Below are 22,422 nucleotides of genomic sequence, written 5' to 3' on the forward strand. Positions count from 1 at the left end.
TGCAAGAACCTGTCAGAGAGATTTTCTATCACAGTAACACATTTGGACTGTTCACTAGGCTACAGCACCTTACCCAGGTCACAGGCTCATGGCAAGAGCTCCTGAGAAAGCTGTATCTCCCATATAGAAGATGCAAATTTTGCATGAAAATTCTTTAACAACTGCCAGTTTTTAGGCAACGCCCCCGGAAACAAAGCAATGCAACTTCCTCCCCTAAAACCACTGCTAACCTGACAGAATGGAAGAGGCAAGCAACCTGGACAGAGCAAGCAGCAGGCATACAGAATTCCTGAACATGCATTCTCAGACACGTGAGATAATGACAAAACACCTTATTCTCTTTCATTTCTTGTCTGAATACAAATTACAAAATTAGCAAGATACAGGATGCAATTTCTATCATTAAAGTTAAACAAAGTATTGACAGTGACAATGTATGACTCTTCTTTGACAAGAGGTTATACCTATCAGCAAAACATACATGACTCTATCAACACACATGATATCAGGTAGGAAAAAATTTTGTAGAGTCGCAAAAGGCAGAGGTCTACTTATTTTGTCAGAAAGAGTGCAGGTGAATGAGTGTCAGAGTTCAGTTTATCCTAACACTTTCATCAGGGTTGAAAGTGCCATTACACAAAGCACTAGAGAAAAAAAAATCTTAATTATTCTCAAATTGCAAGGATAGCCAGAAATTTGATGAAATAAAGAGTCTCCAGAAGAGCCATGTTAGGTAGCTTTAATTAAACAAGTTCAGTACAAGACTACGTTGATAATTCCATCTATTTTACAGAGTTGAATCAGATTTCCTAAAAAGTTTATTCAGCACAGGAAGAAATCACATTCCTATACTTGAATATAAATTGTCAGCTTTAGAAACAGGTCCCAGCTGGTAGTTTTCTGTTAGCATTACTTTGTGACCAAGAGAAACATTCATCCCTTGATAAAGCTGGTTTTAGCAAACTCAGCAATACAGGTTTGAGGGTCCTGTTCTTGTTCCAGAATTTCTCCTCTAGAAATAAAATTTAATTTGGTGCCATTTTCCTCCCCCTCCCCACCCCCCAGAGATTTATGCAATCATTCTATACCAGTATAGCTACTTCAAGATTACCAAAAGCTAGAAAGCAGTCTCCAAGATAAATACACTCACGTAAGTGTCATGAAAAACTGATAATATTGACAAGAATAATACTATGCTTCCACCAAAGGTTGCAGCATGAGCTCAGCTGCTGTGTTTGATCTGTCACATGCCAAAGAGCTACCTACACTACCTGCTTTAGGAATTTGGAACAGCCCCATCAGACACTGTGTGACGCCGGGCAGGCACACTGGGAACCCTGGAGAGAGTGATGGGAGAGAGTGGCCTCTGCACAGATGTCAGAGAAAGAGCAGGAAAGGCAGATACTGAAGGCCAGAGTGGGTAAACCACTGGTACTGTGATAAAGGGGAGGAGTACAAAACAACCATGCAGGGAGGCCATGCTTCACTAGTTCTGCTTCTCACAAAGGGCCTTGTGAGATCTAAGGAATCTAAGAATGATTCTGCTCAAACCCAAGAAAAACTGTGAACACTCTTAAGACATTTCCTAAATGGGTCAGTTTACTTTCTTACAGCTTTTGCAGGGTATGTGGTCATAGTTGCAACATAAATCAGGGAGACTTGTCTTGCTAAGAAAGGAGGTTTAAACTGAGGGATCAAGAAGGAAGGTAAGAAAGATCACAAATAGAACATGTTTGGTACTTTTTAACACCAATGGCAGCAACTCCAACCCTCACTTTGCTTACAAAAAAAAAATTAGCTGATAAACTCCCTTAAAAGCACTCTCTGTATTGAGTCATTGAGGAGGGAGAACTGCATGAACACGACACTGCTTTCCACTACTGGAAATAAGATTCTCTGTCATTCTCATAAGCTGAAATTACATGCTCCCCAAAAACTGCTGTGCATGGCAGTCCTGACAAGCTTACATACTAAAAGACTGGGACAGTTAAGCATTAAGTAAGAGAACACAAATTAACGTCAACTGCTGATTTTCCCCACCACTGCTATTTTGTAACAAAGACTAAAGGCATTGTAATTAACTTTCCTCATGAAATGCTATGTTCTAAAGTTGGGCCTAATTAGACGCAATACAATTCTTGCCAGAAACAGATAATGTGTGTCTTTCATCGACTTGGGTGATTGGAATTTATTAACGTTCAGCTTGTCTGCATAGCACAAACCAGGTTTTACCCGCTGCTCCAAAAACAAGCACAGTGTCTCTTTTAAGGTACGATCATCTGCATTTCGTACTTCATAAGTGGGAAATGCGGCTTTCATTTTAGAATGAAACCTCATAAAAGAACCCCTCGAACCGGAAAGGCAAGGAGGGAAGATAAAAATAACAGCACTAAGCATAGCTAGATCCTGGCCCAGTATGAGCTTTCCTTGGTACAGACAGAAACACAATAAGGTTGCAGGGAACAGCAAAGGCGTATGGAAAGAGGGAAGAAGGCACGGCTTAGCAGCAATGCTTTTCATTATAGCAGTGACAACTACTAAGATCTGTTGGTAAGCCAAATGCCTCAAGGGCAGTGTGGAAAAGCCACATGAAGAAACACCAAAAAGATCCTCAAAGCTGCAGGAGGACAATGGAGACCCAGGCAACTCACTCCCAAGTTGGTGTCTTCTGAAGTTAGTTTAGCTTGAAACACTTTTGAACTCTACCCACTATCAGCTGAAGAGAAAACAAGGAACAGTACACGGATGATGATGATGATTCATGTCAGTGCAAGCTTCTATATTTTCTATTTCTATTAAACTCCATGTCAATAGACATATTCTCTTTTCCTCTAGTTTTTCTGTTTGTTTTGTTTCCAAACAAGAACTTTTCTCCAGGACTCAGCAGTGGCAGGCAATCTCAAACATCTTAACACATTTCCCAAAAAGGGAGACTGAAGTGACTTCTCCACCCATGCAGGAAGCCAGCACTGTTAAAGATCCAGCAAATCTCAATCTGACTTTGCCAGAGTACTCCTGAAATAGAAAGAAAAATGGTAGGCTGTCTCCTCTGTTGGTGCCCTCCCCTGCCAAAGCAGCCCAGGAACAAACAGAAAACTGACCAGAAATGCAGGATAAGGAAAGGTTGTTACACCAGAAGATCTATAATTTTGAGTCTTGCCTTACAACCCCAAGCTGCAAAAAATCACACATTTGATAAGGATTAATTGCATGGGAAAACATATTAAGTCTAGAATTACAAATGTCGGTAAGACTAGAGAAGATCCTCTAACTATATTGTAAGGTCCTGTCCCCATGTTTCTTAAGCTACAGCTCTCAACAACCATGGTTTTGATTTCATGTAGCAGGCACTCAGTCCAAGTTGTAGATTCTTAGCATACTACATGCCTTCTACACGATTCAGTGTTAATTGCTGTTATGGGTGATGGATTTCATAACTACAGCTCCTAGTCCTTTTTTAATAATTACTATTGTGCAAATATTTCTGACTTCTGCAAACACTGTTACAAGAGATCACCTAGTCCTGGTGAACCCTGGAAAGCCAAACACTGTGTCCAGAAGCTACTACTGCATAGTTCTAGTAGGACAGGATCTGGAGAATAGTAAATTCAAACTTGTGGTCATGTACCAACTCTACTGGTCATCTTACCCAGTTTTGTCATACTTTAGACATCCTGGGTTGATATCCAAGTTTGAAAGAACCCAGGATAATGCATAATGTGACTATTTAAGGACATTTTAAGATCAGCAGTAGGTTAGTTTTGAAATGTACACTTAAGGTGCATGTGTTTGAAATTCCTCATGAAGAGACAAGACTACAAAAAATCCATCTCACACACACTCTATAAAGGCATTTAGTAGATTTCTAGTCTTGCAATTTCTTTGTTGCAGCACTCTGATAAACATTGTGAATGTTTTCAAGATATGCCATATTAACCAACCACCAAATGCACCCCTAGAATCAGACAGGTCAGGTGTGAAAAGATCTGTGAACTTTTAGACCAGAAGACAGGTGTTAAGAGAGCCTTCACTGCTTCTGTTCAGAGCCTCAGAAAGCATTGACTTGCTTTAGAGCAAGTAACCTTCCCCAAAGAATAAGGGACTTACCTCACCTATGAATAGCAGGAAGCCCAAGTTCATGCTGTGTACAGATCACTGCATCTCCACAAAACAAGCTACTTCCCCCTCACCTGCTTGAAATACCTGCTTCCAAAATCTCTTTACTACAAGGTGTTCCTTTGTGTTACTTAACTGGATATTCCAGGTGACAAGCAAAATCAGCAAAATGGTCTTTAAATATTTCAGTTAGTGTATGATCTAGAAACACTTAAATATGGATTTGGGTATTTGATTTTTTTGTTTGTTTGTTTGTTTTGGGTTTTTTTGGAGATGGGGGCTTGATAGTTTGTAAGAGCATGGATTTGGCAATATGTCAGTTTCTTTTAAATTTTTGTACTTAGAATTGAAGAAAAAAAAAAGCTTATTTGAAGAAAACCTATCTAGAAACAGAAGAATTAGAATTCAAGAAATAAAGTCAAAAAATGGGGATAGTACTGCATAAATTCACATGAAAATTGCTGAGAACAGTGATAATAACTGGAAATTGTGATGAATATTCTTTTCACATTAACAGTGTCAATAAGACAGCACACACTTCTAACATATCAGAAATGCACATAGCAAGATCTCTGTTTCACCACACTTGCTCTGTATACAATTGTATTTAGAATCCAGACAGTTTTCTTCTTTAAAATTCAGGCAAAGGAACTTGGGTGATGTAACTTAAGAACACACTAAAACCTGCCCCTATACTCAACCTAGAAATGCTCACAGCAGCTGAAGCATGCAATGTGAAATAAAGCTGGTTAAGAAAAGACAAGGGAATTGGTTAGGGAATAGGGGCTTCTTGGCATTCCTTTAAACCATTTCCTGTTCACCCTTGTGGAGTGTAATATAATCCTAAGAAAATATATCTGACCTCACTCCTTTCAGCTGCATTAAAAAGATTTTAAAAGCAATTAAAATATCAGATTGCACATTCATAAACAACAGAAAAGAAAGTGGTTATACATATTATTGCCTTCATCTTCCACTAAGACAAGTCGGGGGAGTTTTTCTTGGTTCTGTTATTTTTTTTTAAATTTAATGAGAACTTTTGATTTTCCCTTGGAGACAAGGTCAACAGACTAGGGCACTTCCTGTCTGCAGCAATGTTGTGTGCTTATGCAGACATGAGTCTTTTGACAAACAACTGATTTATTTCAAAGAGGGGGTCATTACAACCATGGCATATAGCAAGATCACATTCTTTCCTCCTTGCTTTGCTTAATCACTGCAGATTACTCAAACACACTTGAAAAGAAGATGCATTTCAGCTGTATGTGAAAACTGACAATTCATTCAAAATCACACACACAGACTGAAAGTAGAAGGTCAGGTCAGAGCGTGATCATGCATTGACAAAAACTGTGAGTAGTCCCACAGCTGAATTACTAAAATGTAAAAGATGTGATCATACAAAGTCCTTAGCACCTTGTTACCATAAACATAGGTCTCAACTTCTCAGAAAAGATCATTAAAGGAGACTATCATCAGGGATATTTACAGCTTCTATACTTTAAGTCAGACCTGTGAATCTTAGTGATGGAGCCCTCATGCAGTCCTATTACACACATTTGGGACAAACTCAAGTGCCCTGCAAAGAAGGTCTGATCTCCAGCAGTATGCAACATTAACTACCCACTGATTTTAAACAGAGGGAGACTCAAGAGGCAGAGTTTGGTTTTCCTTGGTCACCATAGCCAGCTCACATACCAAACTCAGAACAATCTGACAAGACCCAAGCTACATAGAAGTCAGAAAGTTGTTAGTCTGGGTATGGTAGAAGCTGCTTGTATCTCCTTAAAGAGAATTTACACAGTCCCCATGTTTCCACAGTATCTGAGCACTGCAGAATTACTATTCTATCCACAACAATTACCCCATTTAAATATTTTTCCACGCCTCCTCCTTATGTTTCAGGTATGAAAGTGGGATAATAAGCCCCTGCACAAGGCTGCAAAAATGGCATTGAAAAATGAGAGGATGAGCCTATTTTCCAAATCTCCTGACGTCTCCTTCCTTTAGTGCACTGCATTGGCAGTTGTCATGATTTTCAACTATGAGACTAAATAAATTCCAATGGCAAGATTTACAAGGTCCATTCCCCCCCCACCATGAGTACTAAGTTTGTTTACAAGCACCTTCAGTACATGTATGACATATAAAGTTGTTTTTCTTATGTCAAAGGATGGAATTTTCTAATTGTGTTTGCCTTATGTACAGAGCCGAAGCAGTCCTACACTTGTAACTCATAAAACTGAAGATACTGACCACTGCTGAGGTAATTTACAGGCCATTGGAAGGTGGAAGAAAGGGAACCAAACATCAGAAAACTATCAGTGTTTCAAACAGAAACGTAAATTTAAGAAAATTAAAATTCTGCCCCAGCCAGTTATTAAATCTATGGGAGTTACCCAGGAGAAGAAAATGAGTGGAAGAATTGCTACTGCCAGAGAGCAGGAAGATATTTGTTGTTAAGTAATATTTATGTATAATTTCTAGATAGCAGGTTTTTTTCTTGCTACGTAATAGGCAGACACAACTACAGCCACCACTGCAGCAAACAGTTAACTTAGCATTTCAAGAATAAATCATAAAATTACTTGATCTTCATCTAAAAGCATCATGATGGGTTTGGAAGTGGGAGGAAGTAGATTTTAAATCTAAATTCCATGCATGGAAACTCCCTTGTACTGGAGTTCCAGAGCATAATAATTACATTCTTATGCGAGCAGATGAAACATACTAAAAGTGACAAGTACATTTCAGCTAGAAGTTAATTTGCTAAACTTGTCTTCCTGGCCTCTGAAGAACAGTTACTTCATGTTCTATCATTTTGTATCAGAAATTCTCAAATTGGACTGGGTGACTTCCCTTCAACACTGCACAGCTAAATGACACATATACTTGTGTATTTTACAGGGTGAAACAGCAACCATGGTTGCTCATCTGCCCAAAACTGTGCAAAAATACAGTGAATGAGAAGAGTCTGGACACAAGCTTCTATGGTCAGAGGAGTGTCCCACGCTCCTCCAGTCAGCCTAAATTAAAAAGAAGAAAGCAATAAAGAAATTTTGGTGTTTACCACCTCACGTGTAATGATTGAGCAAGCATCGCACATAAAAAGGAGAAAAGAAACTACTATACATTATTCCAAAATCCCAAGTAATTTAACAGAAACTGGTGGTCACCCTTCAACAGAAGAAACCTACCTATAGCCATTTTCCCCACAAAATGCTCATGTTTGTCCCGTCCCATTAGCTATATCACAGTTTAGAAAACAATATAAATTAACATAAATTTTATTTTTTTCCTTAAATGACCTTTTAAGGAAAGCAAAGTTACTCACAAACATAAAAAAAACCAACTGCCTACATCTGACCCCATGCATCTTACCATCATCTGAGTAAACGGAGATAGCTGCAGTGCATCACCACTGGAAACTTGCAAGAACTTTTTGCTGTGACATTAATCTGAGCTAATGCTCCTCACAGACACATGGAAACAACCTTCCTCTTGACTGCACAACATGCTAAATAATCAGCACAGCAATCCAGATGAAGCGAGACCTGGCTTGCACACAAGGAACCTACACTAAAAGAAACAAAACCAAAACACACTGAGCAACTCCAAGTTTACAAGCAAACAACATATGCATTTAGAAGTGGTATTCACTACTGGAAAAAAACTGCTGCCCAATATGAAGTCTAGGGCAACTTCTTGCTGTGCAGAACTTCACATGCACAGCTCTATTTGCAACACCAGGGCTGCAGGGATGCACCCCTGCTGCATTTATCACACTTTGACACAGGACTGGAAACAGCTGTGAGACAAATCTCCAGCAAAATTAGACAGCAACATCCTGTTTGTACCAAGTGGGACAGGAATACAACTGGGTAGTCAAAATAAAATCCACAAGAATACCATCCTTAAGTGTGTTGTTATTGTGCCAGTAACACACTCCAAGACAGTTTGAACTTGCAGCCTTTCTCAACCATGTAAGGTGTAAGGATGTGGTATACTGCTCAGGTTCCTGTAGCTACAGTGAAGGAATTAAAGAAAAGTGTCCTACTTCTTCCCTTGATAAGCACATGGAAATAATGTCATCACATGGCTTCTCCCAAAATCCTCCTCTCTAAACTGGAGATGCATGGCTGTGATGTACTGTTTGGTCAATAGTGAATTGGCTGGATGGCCACATCCAGGAGGCAGTCATCAAAGTCTCAAGTCCAGATGGAGACCAGTGGTGTCTCTCAGAGACCTGTAGAGGGACCAGGACTGCTCAATGTCTCCATGTGTGACACAGCCAGTGCCATCCAGTGCACTCTCAGCAAATTACGGATGACATCATGCAGAGAGGTGTGTTTAACCTGATGCCATTCAGAGGGACCGGGAAAAGCTCAAGAAGCAGGTTCCTGGAAACATCATGAGGTTTAACAAGTTCTGGTGCTGCACCTAGGTCAGATCAACCCCTGGTATCAGCACAGGCTGGGCATGAACAGACCCAGAGCAGCCCTGCCCAGAAGGACTTGGGGGTGCTGTGGGTGAGAGGCTGGACATGCCCCAGCCATGGCACTCACAGCCCAGAGAGCCAAACGTGTCCTGGGCTGCATCCAGAGCCCCGTGGGCAGCAGGGCAGGGAGGGGATTCTGCCCCTCTGCTCTGCTCTGCTGAGACCCACCTGGAGCACTGCATCCAGAGCTGGGGTCCAGCACAGGAGGGACAGGGACCCATTGGAGATAAAAAGGCTGGAGAACCTCTCCTTTGAGGACAAGCTGAAAGAGATGGGGTTGCTCAGCCTGGAGAAGGCTCCAGAATATCTTACTGTGGCCTTTTCACATTTTAAGGGGCTAGTAAAGAAAAATGGAGAGGGACTTCTTCTCCAGACTTGTGGCAATAAGACAAGGGTAATGGTTTTAAACTAAAAGAGGGTAGACTGAAACTAGATGTAATGTGTTGCCATTGCTCCTGTCAAACAGAGTCACATCATGCCCCATAAGCAATCATCCCCCAAAGAAGAAAAAAAGTTGGAGGAACAGAAAAAAACTCAACCTCCTCTAGAGCCGAAAAAGAAGCCACTGTTGGATAACCTGCTAATCTTAGCATCTTCAGTATCCAAGTGTATTTCAATGCTACACTGAGGGGAAATCCATCCCTCACTGGAGCCCATGGCATGCTCCCATGGAGCCAGTTTTAGTTTTAGTTTTCATTCTTGATTCAGTGCTCATCCAAGCAGACCAAAGTCTTTCTTCTGACTTCAAAGGGCCCTGTTTCAGGCTCTGGATAAGCAGACGGTTTAACCCAAGCTGGCAGGATTCCTAAGAAATTTCCACCACACACAGCAAAGAAACAAAGATGAAAGAGAAGGGGTATGCACCCATGAACTGAGCCACACAGGTATGTCAGACACATATATACGCATCGGCAACCACATCATTTGCAAAGTTATTAAAATACTTTTGCTTCTATCGTTGCAATCAAGTCAATGCAAGTGTTCTGGACAGTTAGCTGTGTATTTCATCTGAGACCTACATATGCAGCATATCTGGGGAATGAGAGTCCTCAGACAGCTACACAGGAGTAAATTCAGCTGGTTTTGGATTATATTTTGCTAATTATACTACACCACCTCTCAAAATCCAAATAGTAGAAAGTAGCACTAGTGTCATGTAGCATAAGAGCATTACTTAAAGAGTTTTCTACTTCAAAATACTTCAAAGTAAATATGGAGTACACATGACAATCTAGATACAGGAACAGATAGCACCTGTGCTAACAATAAATGTAGACATAAACTATGAGTCTAAGAAATTAAGACATCTTGAAGCTGTAGTTAAAAGACATTCCACTGTGATGGCTTTTACTAGCTCAATGTTAACAGTAGTTTTAAGTTTTAAGGCCGCAGCTTTGCCCAGATCATTTAGGTCTTGAAGTAGGCAAAACAGTTCATTAAACAAATTTTCAGATGTCAGAACAACAAGTCCATACCTACCATTTCCTGGGAAGAACGGCCACTCACACAGTGATTCTACCCTGTGCTTTAGCTTCACAGATATTCAGAACATGTATGTACAGAAATGTATATTCAGCACACCTCAAGTGTCACAATGTGCAAGGAAGCAAAAAAGGATTTGACATGTCCCTAATGCTGGATATCTGCCTGGACTACACACCATCAGAACAGCTTCTTAAAGAATAGCACTAGAACATATTGCTGGATGTTTAACACCTTATTTTAATACCTTAATTTAATACCTCTTTTACTCTGATTCACTCCTTAGCATTTGTTGTCTACCAAATATAAGCACAGAACGAAAAGACTCAAATCTCCATTAAAATAAAGTGCATGGGTGTTACATACACTAGATAATATTACAGAAGATAATCACAGCAAACTATCTTTACTAACAACAAAAGACAAAAGACTTCAAACAAAGCCTTGACACAAAGACTTTTTAAGATTGCTTAAAATCCTCTCCTTCACACAAGTTTTAACAGACATCTTTATACCAGATCAGATCAGGCACAAGCCGTGCCAAAAAGGAAGAGGGGATATAGTGTACCACAGTAAGGACACACAGACTGCTCATTTATAATTTTTTAATTGATTTTACTTTACATTTAAATCTTAAAGATAAACAAATAAATGAAAAAATTACAAATGCTTTTTTCCCAACTCTTCCAAAGTTGGAAGGCTTTTGAACTTCTGGGCTCTCTTTAAAGGGACACAAAAGAAATGTTTCTACACAAAAAGATTCCTTTCTTGTTACCAACAGATTCAAAAATACTGGTTTTCTCCAGCTTGTATATACCAATTTGCCTTTCCTTTTCCTACTCACTCCAATTTCATAATCCTGTTTAAGGAAATAACCATGTGTTTATTCAAAGTAAACTAACTTCAACCCAGGTTTGTCTACTGTAATTCCAAACACCACAGCACAGTTCTCATTTAACCAATTCCCTCTCCTTTCTGTCTCAAACATTTGGAGATGCTGCAGGTTGTTTACAGAATATTTGAAAATTATTTAGCCTTAAACACTTTTCGTACTTTCCCATACAGAGACAGATGATCAATAAGCAACCCACAGCAGCCCAGTTGCTTCTTCTAATAGAACAGTTACCAAAATAATAACTCTGATCCTTCAACTGTCCCTTCTTTCTTCTCCCTTTCAAACATTCTTGCTTCCCTTCTGCCTTCCCATACCCTTATCTATCAGTCTTTGCTCGTCTTGTCCATTACATTTTCTTTCCACCATTAAAAGAGATGTTACATAACTTTTGGGCTGATACTGGCCCTCTCACAGAGGGCTCCTGCACACCAGAATTACAGTTCACCTGAATAAAATAATCTTATATGTACTCTGAGGACATTCCTATTGTCAATAATAAAGAAATTATGCTACCCGAAGGCAAGAGGTTCACCCTGAACTGACTGGAACCACCAGCAGGTCTTATTCTAATATACTCAGAACGTGTTTAATTTCTTTCCTGGAAAAAGCAGAGCAAGCTGAATAGAGTAGAGCCTTATGCTGTCCAGAACTGGGGGCATGAAGCCAAATAGCAGAACATGGTGGGGAAGGTTAAACCCTTGACTCCTAACAGAGGGAGGGAGAATCAGGAACCACAGCAACTGTTTCAAGATAAAGTTGAATCTTCCATTCCCAAGAAGAACTGGTTCTTCTGAGGCAATCTGTATGCTCCAGAGATCAAGCATTCCATCACACACTGTACAGTGGAATCAAAGACTACTACTGAAGAACACAGTAAACTCATGAAAAACTGAGTTTTCGATGAGTCAGTCATGATGATATGTTTGGCTGATTCAGTAGAACAAACAATAAAAGCAGGATACTGAAATACAAGCAAGCTTCAGTAGTTCATTTTCTAAATAATTGTGTACGATGGTCAAACAACACTGCCATTTCACTCTTTTTGCCAGAGAGAACTTTGTATGTGGTGGTTTTTTGTCACAATCACCCTGAAAGTATTGATGTACAAATCAGATACTGCAAACTTCAATCCCATGCTCCTTTTTAGGTCAACTGTAGCTTTCAGGGGACTGGGCAATTTAAGGGCTGTTTGCAGGAGATCCTGCTTTATTAGTGTTCAAGTTGCCCCACCCAAATTTTGTTCTCCCACACATTCAGCCCAGAACACAATAGAATACAGATTTTAATTGAACGCATCCCAGCAATCTTCCTATTCCAAACCCCCAAGTAGCTTTAGCTTTTTAGACTTTAAAAACTGCTAAATGTGAAATGACTACTTCAAGTACTTGGCATTAAAAAGAAATGCCAAGCCTCAATTAGCATAGTGTATAGATTCAGACTGAGATTTTACACTACAACATACCTAACTGCCTCACCATTTCAAGATTTATGGAACAATGACTACAGCAAATTTTCATTAGAACTTCAAACTTCTCAACACCCATGTGACAGGACAACAAATAGGCATTTCTAGAAATACCAGAAGTTAAAGCTGGGAAGTAGCATTGTGGAATCCCAGCCTGTCTTGGCTCTGCTTCTGACAATAGGTACCTTTTCTGTTCAATTGCATAGTCAATTTTCAATTTTAAAAGACACTTTATTATTTTAATTATTCAGTATTGAGGATATTTGGAAACAAATCCCAATTCTAATTTTCTTGTCCATTCAACGAGATAGCAATTATAAGAAAACTTGGCTCCATCCAATTGCAGTACATGTTCTTCAGATGATCTTCAATACTGACAGAAAAGGATCCTTAAACTTTTCAGTTTTTGCCTATAGACTTAAGACAATGAAAACAATCCAAACCATCAGAGCCTTCACACAATATTCCTTTTCTAGAGTAACCAAAAACATAGTTTAAAGCCAATCTACCTGAACAAACCACTTAGGCACTTGCATCATCCTAGTATCAAACAGCTAGATACTTAAATATGTGTAGGTGCCTGAAAATGTTGACAAGCATCTTGTCATATTTAAGAAACAGGCAAAACATGTTTAGACAGGTTTAATCTTCACACATTTGAAAATCCACTTTGTCACTGTTTAAGATACTAGGCACTTTTGAAGTCAGGTCAAAAACTGACTCATTACTCCAGAAAACACTCCAATCTCAAATATTAGAGGCCTAATGAGACATTAGGCATTATATGTTTTTAATTATAATTTTTCAAAATCTGCTTTTCTAAGCAGAAACTATGAAGAGCTTCAGTCTTACTGGGTAGAGACATTCATTCTCTGCTGTGTGAATAAAGTGTGGACTGCATATAAACAAATGCAGCTCTGAAGTGACAGTTCCTGGTATTACTATAGCAACTTTTTCAAGCGTCACATGTGATAATCTCTAGCAACAATTAAAATGGTCATCCTTTTAGGTGGTCAGCTTTTATGTATTTAATGGTAGGTTTTGAGTTTGACAATGAGAAGCAAGAGATGAGGACAGTAAAGAAAATACAGCTTCTCAGACAGAAGAGACTTGTTGCTTTGTCAAGACATGATGGCAGTTTCTGTTGTCTGCAAATTCTTTAAGTGTGCACATCCACTGCTTAGCTTCCAGTCTTGGCATTTGCTCTCACTCAGGCACCCTGCTCACAGATTCCCAGTCTACAAGCATCCTCCTGTGACTACACATCATGCTTTGACAATAGTCATTTGTGACAGAGCGATAAATCTCATTCCTTCTCTCCAAATACACGTGTTCACATGGCAACAGTCACCCCCAGGAAGGATTTCACAGCGATCAAGTGTGTCAAGGACAAAGGATTCTCCAGTTAATGGGGCTGGCTTCACACACAGTAAATGAGATGAAAGACAGGGATACAGCAAAAGCATGAAGTGAAGAATCTCTCTTCTGTCTAAGAGTCATACTGTGGACTATATCAATCCTGCTAAATATTTAAATTAGCAGCCTTATTTACTTGTGTGTTCCTGCAACTCGTTTGCTGGCATGCCCACCCTTGTGCTCTTTGTGCCATATTCTCAGGGTGTGATCTGACAATGGAACTAAACCAAGCAGTAACTGGAGAAAGGAATGTCCTGCTGTTTCTCCTACTTCCACCATTCCTCCTAGGGCTGACCCTACAGTAACACAGAGCAGAGAGTTACCCATCTGACCCTCACTCCACAAAGTATTTTTCCACCACTTCTTGCCCTTGACCTGGCTCACTGCAGGACCAGACACCCTCAAAACAAGAAGAGCAGATGTGAAAAAAGAGGGAGCAGGGCCATCTCTTTCACAAGCATCAAGACTGGTGTAATGCCCTCTGGCAGGGACACCAAGAAATATACTTGAATATCTGCAGCTATACTCATTTTCAATTCAGCCATTGCAGGAAAGCCTAGAGAGCTTCAATACATCAGTGAAATTTCCTCCATGGTCTTCATTCTGGCACAGAGTTTTATGCTATCAGGCCTACTGCTGGAGAAGTCTTTGTAATTCCTATTTCTCATGCACATCTTGAAGACTTACCTCCTACTCTTCCCACTCCTTATTTTTTAATGCTAACAATGAGGTTACAAACCTCTTCCTTACCCCAAGACATCTTCAGTTCTAAAACACAATACATTAAAAATTTATTTTAGGAAGGTGTGAGAAAAATACTCAGTCCATCCCTTGTGACTTCACCTTCATCTCCAATCCAAGAGCAGTTAGCACATCTTATAAATTGAGATATAAATACAACCAAGTAATTCCCATTAAAAAGATATCCTTTCTCTCCTCCTCAAAAACTGTAATTAAGAGCAGCTTCTGGAAACTGAAGAGAAGGATAATTTTCCATGCTTATCTTGCACAAAATATAGGACAGCTCCTGTTGGTTGCCTTGAATTATGCCCTTAAGGCTTGGCTTCAAAACAGAGGAAATCAGACTGTCATGGATTTAGACTGTTGTGCTCTTACAGCTGCAGATCTAAATTTTAGGTATCTGAAAAATCCTTTGCGGTCAACCTTGTCTCCAGCCAGTAGACAGCAGTAGTATCAAAACAGCAATTACGTTCAGACTGCCCTTGATTTTGGGGAGAGGCACACACAAGTTATCAGGGCTGGAAAAGTAAGGAATAAAAGAACCAGTGTGATTTATGACAGTGGCTGAACTCCTACAGAAAGGTCTGGTTTCATCACACATGTCACTTAGCCTTTGCTCTAGAGCAGCAGCCCAGCCAAGCAGGACAAAAGTGTGAATGAAGTCATCCTAACACATGGACACACCTAACTTCCAAGTGTGGTCCATTGGCTAATACATGAACAATCTCATTACCCAAGCAGATGCCTATTAAAAGATTTAGTGGTGTGGATAAAACTCAAAATAGCAATTGCTGCTGCTTGTTCCAACAGGAGCAACAACGTTTGACCACAGAACTCTAGCAGTTCTAAACTGAAAGCAAGTTGAGTGAGACAGGATACCAGAGACTTGTGATATTATTTTTATTTGTTGTGAGGTGGCACAAGACACTGTGTGACTGCCTGATTCAGTCTGGTGACCAGCAAAACCAAATACTGCTTAAATAGCAAAAAGTGTTTCCCTCTGCACCTAAAATTAATATTTCTGGAATATTCTAGATATTCTAGAAAGCAAAGGTTGGTTGATTTAGTTAGCGTGTTTACAGAGGCAGTCATTTAAGAAATACCTCTTGCTAAACTGAAAGAGCAAAGCATCCACCAGTGCTGCTGCAAGGACACCAACTCAGCAGCTGCACCAAATGCTAACCAAATGCTAACCTACAGCTCCAAAGACTTTCTGAGCAGTAGCCAGCACATCTGCAGGTTACACCAAAACAGTGACTCTACCATCTGCTGCTGCTGCTGTGCAGTACAGGCTGGCTAAAGACTCTAATGTGGCTCTAATGTGCTGTGAGGCCATCCTACCATCAAAACATCCACTGAGTGCACTGTACTCATGAGCATCAAAACTTCTTAAGACGCTCCATTTTCAAACCTAAGCATCTTCATCCAAAATGGCTACCCCAGGACTCCACACAAATCTGGCGATGACAAACAATACATAATTTCTCTCAAAAGGGCACAAAAATTTAGGATGAAGAATGAAACATTACAGTCTTCACAGATCATGAAGATTTGTTGCAAACTCTTAGGATATCTGGAAAATCAACTAAATACAAACTCACCTATTTCTAAGACTTTTTAGTAGCAACACAAAAACTTGGAATGAGTAGTAGTAGGAACATAAGGACAGGTAGTAGACTACAGCAGTTCCACTGCTCCAAAGGAAGTACTGCTTACTATACATGTCAAAGTTTGGGTCTCCATTAATACTTCTATAACCAGCAAGATCATGTGCGGCCTAATGTCTCTCTTAATGCTGTTCTGGAGATTTTCCTGAGAACCTCCACATTTATGTCTTCCTTCCCCGCTGCTCAAGCCTCATATCCACCCCTCCTGCCACACTAGAACTGATAAACCACAGCTGCCCTAATTGCTCAGATGGTTCCTGTATTCTTGCTGACAAAGAAACCCTGCCACAGACTGGGGAGACATCATGTTAAGTGCTCGAACACCACACTGACAGGAACAGTATTAGGCTTAGAAAGAAATATGATTGGGTAGTAAAGTCCTTACGAGGCTTAATCCTAAATCTGGAACAGAGTTCCAATCTGGGCACCAGCACAATCTAACAGAAGTTCTCCAGACCTCACAGACATGAGTATGATTCAGCTATGGGGAACAAGGTAGCAAAATACTGTTAATTTGCGTAACAGATAATGGCTCTGCAAATAGAAACAGCCTACTCCATACTGTACCCAGCTGTTGCCTTTGTGCTTTTTTCTCTGTAATTCATTAACCTACAAGCTTATCAAGGTGGGAGTGAAGAACTTGTTTCCAGCATGAAAACCAGCAGTCAAACTGAGCAGAAGTACTTACGTCACTCTTCCTGAACTTTGCTTTTAAGCTCTTCATGCTGATCACATTCAACCTTCCAATCTTTTGAGGAGTTTTTTATTCCTGTTCAATATCTAAACAAAAAACAAAGAAAGTAAGATTCCAACTTGATACCATTCAGTTCACTGGCAGGCAAGTCACAATTGAATTTGCATATCTCTATCACTCTTTGAGGATTTAGCCCTCAAGCTCTAAAAAATTATTAACAACTATTTAAGGGAAACTTTCCGTTTCTCTAAACTTAGAAGTAAGCCTAAATCTGACCACTGAACAACAGAACAAATGTTTACCAAAAACAAAGCCGTGTATCATGTTATACTAACTACATCTCCACATATTTAGATCACCAAGATATTCATACATGAGCAGATTCCTCTGACCATTGCTTATTTTAATATTATCATCAGGACAGCCATTTGGCAAAATCATAATTAAGCATGCAGCCATTATTAAAACTCCACCATCCTATCACCACAGGTCTGCAGTGGGTAGCAGAAGTACCACCATTATTCTGTGCACAAATCCAACCCCTAAGCCAACTCTAAATTGTACTTCAACCATGCAGGACACACACTGGGACAGCTCAACACAACACAGCAGACAGGATCACCTGAGCAAGACAGAGGTTATTGCTGGAAGAATTGTTTTGGGTTCCTTCCCAAAAGGAACTGAATGTGGATTTTTAAGATCCATCGTTGCTTGTAATTTGGCAGCGCACTGTAAGAGCTGTGTTCCTCCCTTTCATATGAAGGAAAGCAGCAGTTGAACAAACACATAAAAGTAACCTAACAGACAAGCTGCAAACTCTCACAGAGGAGAGTGTCTAGAGCAAAGTTTTCCACAGAAAGCTTCAATGATACCACACCTTGCCAATACAACATAATGGTGAACAGCACATTAAAGTAGCATGGTAATGTGCTTTTTCTTAGAGCACAGCAGAAAATCTTAATGAGAGAGCAACATCTGGACTGGCAAATGAACCAAAGTAAAAATGTTCCATGTTTCTAGTTTTACAATATGCGTACTGAAATAGTTGCTTTCATCTAAAGTTTTAGCTGCTATACAAGTTCTTTCTGAAGGAACAGTTTAAAGTTAAGGATGTTCAGCTGTATAAACTTCCTTTCTCCACCCTAGAAAAAAAAAGTAGAAGTTTTACAAGTCTAGTCAAATAAATAAATTACTGAAATAGGGACTGAAGGATAAATTCAAATAGGTCATGCAGGGTCACTATGTTTCACATCACTCTTCAGAAACAGTAGATTACCATTTGATAATCGAAGTGAGATTCAGTTGCTGGATAAAAGTACATCTCATTATTAAAGGGAAGTTGCTATGTTCTATATGATGCCTCTACTATGAGGTTCAAAAACCCAACTATGCAGCACACAGTTAGTAAAATATATACGTAAATGAATGCTTCCACAAAATACAACCCTAACTACCATTCAGAAATAGCAATCACTGCTAAATAAACATGTTATTTAGTTCAACCCCATATTTATCCAACAGCCATATAGGACAAACTCAAGTACATGTCTTCAAAAAAAAAAAAAAAAACAAAAAAAAATCCCACACACTATATACACACAAACACATTTCCCACAGGCTACACCTCTCCAGTAGGTAACAGCAGTTATCTGGATGGGGTAATTCTGTAAACTGTTAAAAAATCATTACATTGAATTAAATTACTCTAAGTCTAATTAAGCAGTCATTTTCAAGCCATGTCAGACCCCTGACTGCATCCAGGTATATGAACAAGGGGTTTCATTCAAAATTCTTGACTTTAATAATAGGGAGAATAGGTTTGTGGCATTTAATTTAGTCCTTTAGCAGAAAAAAAAAAAAAAAGAAAAGAAAAAAAATCGATTTTGCAGAACCTTTTCACTCCCTGACCTAGGTTAAAATTTTCTTTTCCTGGGTGGAATGGAATATTTGTAAAATAGCATACAAATACTAAAAAATGTTAAAAATTAATAATCAAAAAGAAGGAATTATTTCAGATTGCTGTGAGAGAAACATACCATTTGTTTCTGCTACATCTCCCCACACTTTTGAGAAATTGTTTAAATTGCACAACAGCTCCCTTAACCTGTACCAGAAAGAAGCCTGAAGCTCAGCAAGAGCCCAGTAATCTCCTAAATTACCCTCTAGTAACATCAGAGATGATGAGAACTGCAAATGCTAGGGTACAGACAAGACAAATATCATTACTTACCTGGTTTTCTTTGCATACCACACCAGCAAAAAAAACCCCAAACCTAAGCAAAACCAAACAACCCCCAAACTTTTATGAAAAAAAACAGAACAATGTATAGAAACTTTGAAGTTATGAAACATTATACAATATCCCACAAAACCCAAAACTTAACAGGACTTTGTATTTTATAACTTAAATGTACTTTGCCTAAAAAAAGTAAACTGTTTAATTTGACTGGTTAATGAAGTATAAATAAATCCTGTGCACAGGGAATTAAAAAGAAATCTTTCCTCACATAAAGATTGCCAAAGAATTGCCTGCTGTAGGCTGTCTTTCCCCTTCCCACTCCCTCAGCATTTTTGGCTCCTATGGACAAAAGATTTATTATAGCTCCCAAGGAAGAAAAAGTGCTCAACTACAAGGCTGTGGGAGAGAAGAAAACTCCTTTTAGGTACACAGAGCAGCTGCAAAGCTGGACGTTCTTCTCTGTGGAACCTGTAGGAGAGTCTAATTAACAAGTTTTGCAAGTACTCCTAATACATTACTCTACCTCTTGTGAGAAAGGAAGAAGCACATTTTATACACAGAATGTAAAACTCAAATCCTCAGCATAATTAAAAAAGCATGCTCAAGCACACAAAAACAGCATTCCCAAGCTTAGTGTGTTTTTCACATCTGTATTTTTTCCATACAATGTAGTTAAAACACAAACATTAAGATTATGGTTTGTGCATCATAATGCCCATAATCCTTCAGCTGTAGAGATAAAAATGCATGAAGTGGTGAGGGCTGCCTTTTCTTGTCAATGTTTAAAGGAGGAAGACCCCTCTCAAAGGGTGTAATTATTGGAATTGATGCAAAAAGAGGTCAGCATACTGACTCAGCAGAGCTTTATGACAACCGTTCACTTGCCAGAGGGGGGGATAAAGGAAGTGCCATTAAAATTACTCTCCTGTTTTACAAGATAGGAAGTGACTACTAGAAATTCACCAGGGAGCATCAAGACACTTCAAAACAATATTTCTTCAATGAATCACAGGTATTAACAAGAAGCAATTTTTACTAATAGTGGCATTTCTCCACTTTCAGAACAAATGTGGTAATAAATACTGAGCACTGTCATTTTATAGCTGCAGCAAGTTAGCAGCAGATAAGTGCTAAACTCGATGGATTCTCAACAGCTAACGCTGATCACATGATTTTAACCATTAGCTCCAAAATTAAATATCTAGTCCTCTATCTCATCTTTAGCTTAATGTCAAGAAACAGCTCTAAGGAATACAAGCCACAAAAACATCTTTAGGTAGGTGGTAAACCTATCTAGCTAAAACAAGAGACATTGAAGTGGTGGTAATCTTTGGCCTCAATAATTTCATTGCAACTGTGTTTTAATACACAATACAATCTTTAGGTCTAAATGTAGAGAACAGATTAGGATAATCTTCCCCACTGATTTATAGTGAGATTTGTGCAAACCACAGTAAACAACAATACTGACATTTTTTTCCCTTTCATTCAATTGCATTAAAATTTGAGCAAGGCCTTTCAAACAATGTTACAATTAAGTCCTTGAGGGGGCCAAAATCCTGTGATGCAACAAGGAAAAGACTTTGTTTTCCTAAACAAAATTGGAAGTTTACAGTAAAACCATACATTATACACACTGTTCATGCTAATGCGCCACTCCTCAGTGACAAGTGCTGAATTAAATTAATTTAGGTGTCAAAAATCTTACACCTCTTTCAGAACACCCTGAGAAGCCTCAATCTCACACACAGTTCTTTTGCAGCAAAGCATGACTAATGTTTCAACTAATTTCCCCTTCCCCTCCCAAAAACACTTCAAAAAACCATTTATAATCTTGAAAGGTTACAGGAAAAATTTAGACTCTAGGCAAGATCTGGCAACGCACATGGAGGTGTGGGGAAAATGAAAAAAGGGTCTGGACTGTGGAAGAGTACTCCGGCTGCTGTACGCTTACAACCTCCTTTGTGTGACTACACCTATTCTCACGGGAAAAATATGGGGCCCTAGAAGCATCTTCCCCCTAAGCACACCATAATTTACCCTCTGAATGATCATTTTCTCAAGCACAAGCCCAGCTCTGACCCAGAAGTACAGCCTAGCAGCAGCCAGCACTGCAAAGCAGCCAGAGGCATCAAAATTAATGCATCCCTTCTGCTGATCACCTTCAGTATCCAACTTCATAAATGCTTCACGTTCCTGAGCTTCCCTGACCTACCCTCCAACACCAAGAATGTGCTCCAACCCAAGCTGCTCTTTAATATTGCCAAAGTCATAGTGTTGCCTGGAGATGTTAGCCACTGCTCAGCCTCTGTGGCTGCTCCCACATAAATGCAGCAAGCCCACTCTGTCCTAAAAAAGAAATCCACCCAACACTTCACCTCCCCTGACTACTTCGTATTTCCATCCAGCTGAGCATATTCTTCCATTTTTCAGGCCAAATTAGAGAAGCATGTATGATGCAACCAAAAGCTACAGGAACATTTCCCCATTCTTTATCAGCATAACTCAGTTTTTCCATCTTGAGTTACCCGTCCTCCTATCATAGGAAAAGTCAAATGGAACAGAATTTTATAAACTCAGTGTTACCTATAAAGACAAATAATTCTTGGCTTGGCTAATCTACTATTACTTACTAATGAAAACACACTGAAAAATGCACTGAGAAACCCAAGCACTACACAAGAGTGGGAGTGATTTATATACAGTTAATCCCACTCTAAACAGAATCAGACATCAGAGATAGCAAGAGCCTTGGGTAACCTAGTGCATTCCCTCTATCTGCTCACAAATCACTGGCAAGGATGTGCTGAACTGTACAAATTTAAGCATCTGGGCCCAGAAGTTAGAGTGCCATAGATGTTGCAACTCTAACAAATCTACAGCTATCGCTCCTCTCTCCAGGTCACTTTGTATCAACTCTTTACTCTTACACTTCCTTTGATAGTCAGAATTTGAAAGTGCTGAACTTTATTTTAATGGATTGAGCTGAAGCAGTACCAGCCTCTCAGGATGCTCTGCAACCAATATAAACCCAGGCAAGATAGTTGATCTAGGGATACGTGCAGTTTGTTTAAACAGGGTATTAAAATGCAGTTCTAGACAGCCAGAAGAAAGCCAGCACCAACAAGGCCTTACACACAATGAACAGGAGCAAGTTACAGAAAAATCAAAATGTGACATTGCCCTGATTTGTTTACTTGGCATATTAG

General features: G+C 39.4%; 1 protein-coding gene across 1 annotated transcript in view; it reads right to left on the reverse strand.

Moving 5' to 3' along the window:
* Positions 1-22,422, reverse strand: part of RAI14 (retinoic acid induced 14) — an 88,757-nt gene that overhangs the window by 61,289 nt on the left and 5,046 nt on the right. Inside the window, exon 2 of the mRNA XM_062512821.1 lies at positions 16,969-17,060. Within this exon, the coding sequence (XP_062368805.1) occupies positions 16,969-17,004 (36 nt within the window). The 5' untranslated portion in view covers positions 17,005-17,060. The remainder of the gene's footprint in view (positions 1-16,968; positions 17,061-22,422) is intronic.

The sequence above is a fragment of the Cinclus cinclus genome, chromosome Z, assembly GCF_963662255.1.
Source record: "Cinclus cinclus chromosome Z, bCinCin1.1, whole genome shotgun sequence".
Classification (NCBI taxonomy): Eukaryota; Metazoa; Chordata; class Aves; order Passeriformes; family Cinclidae; genus Cinclus; species Cinclus cinclus.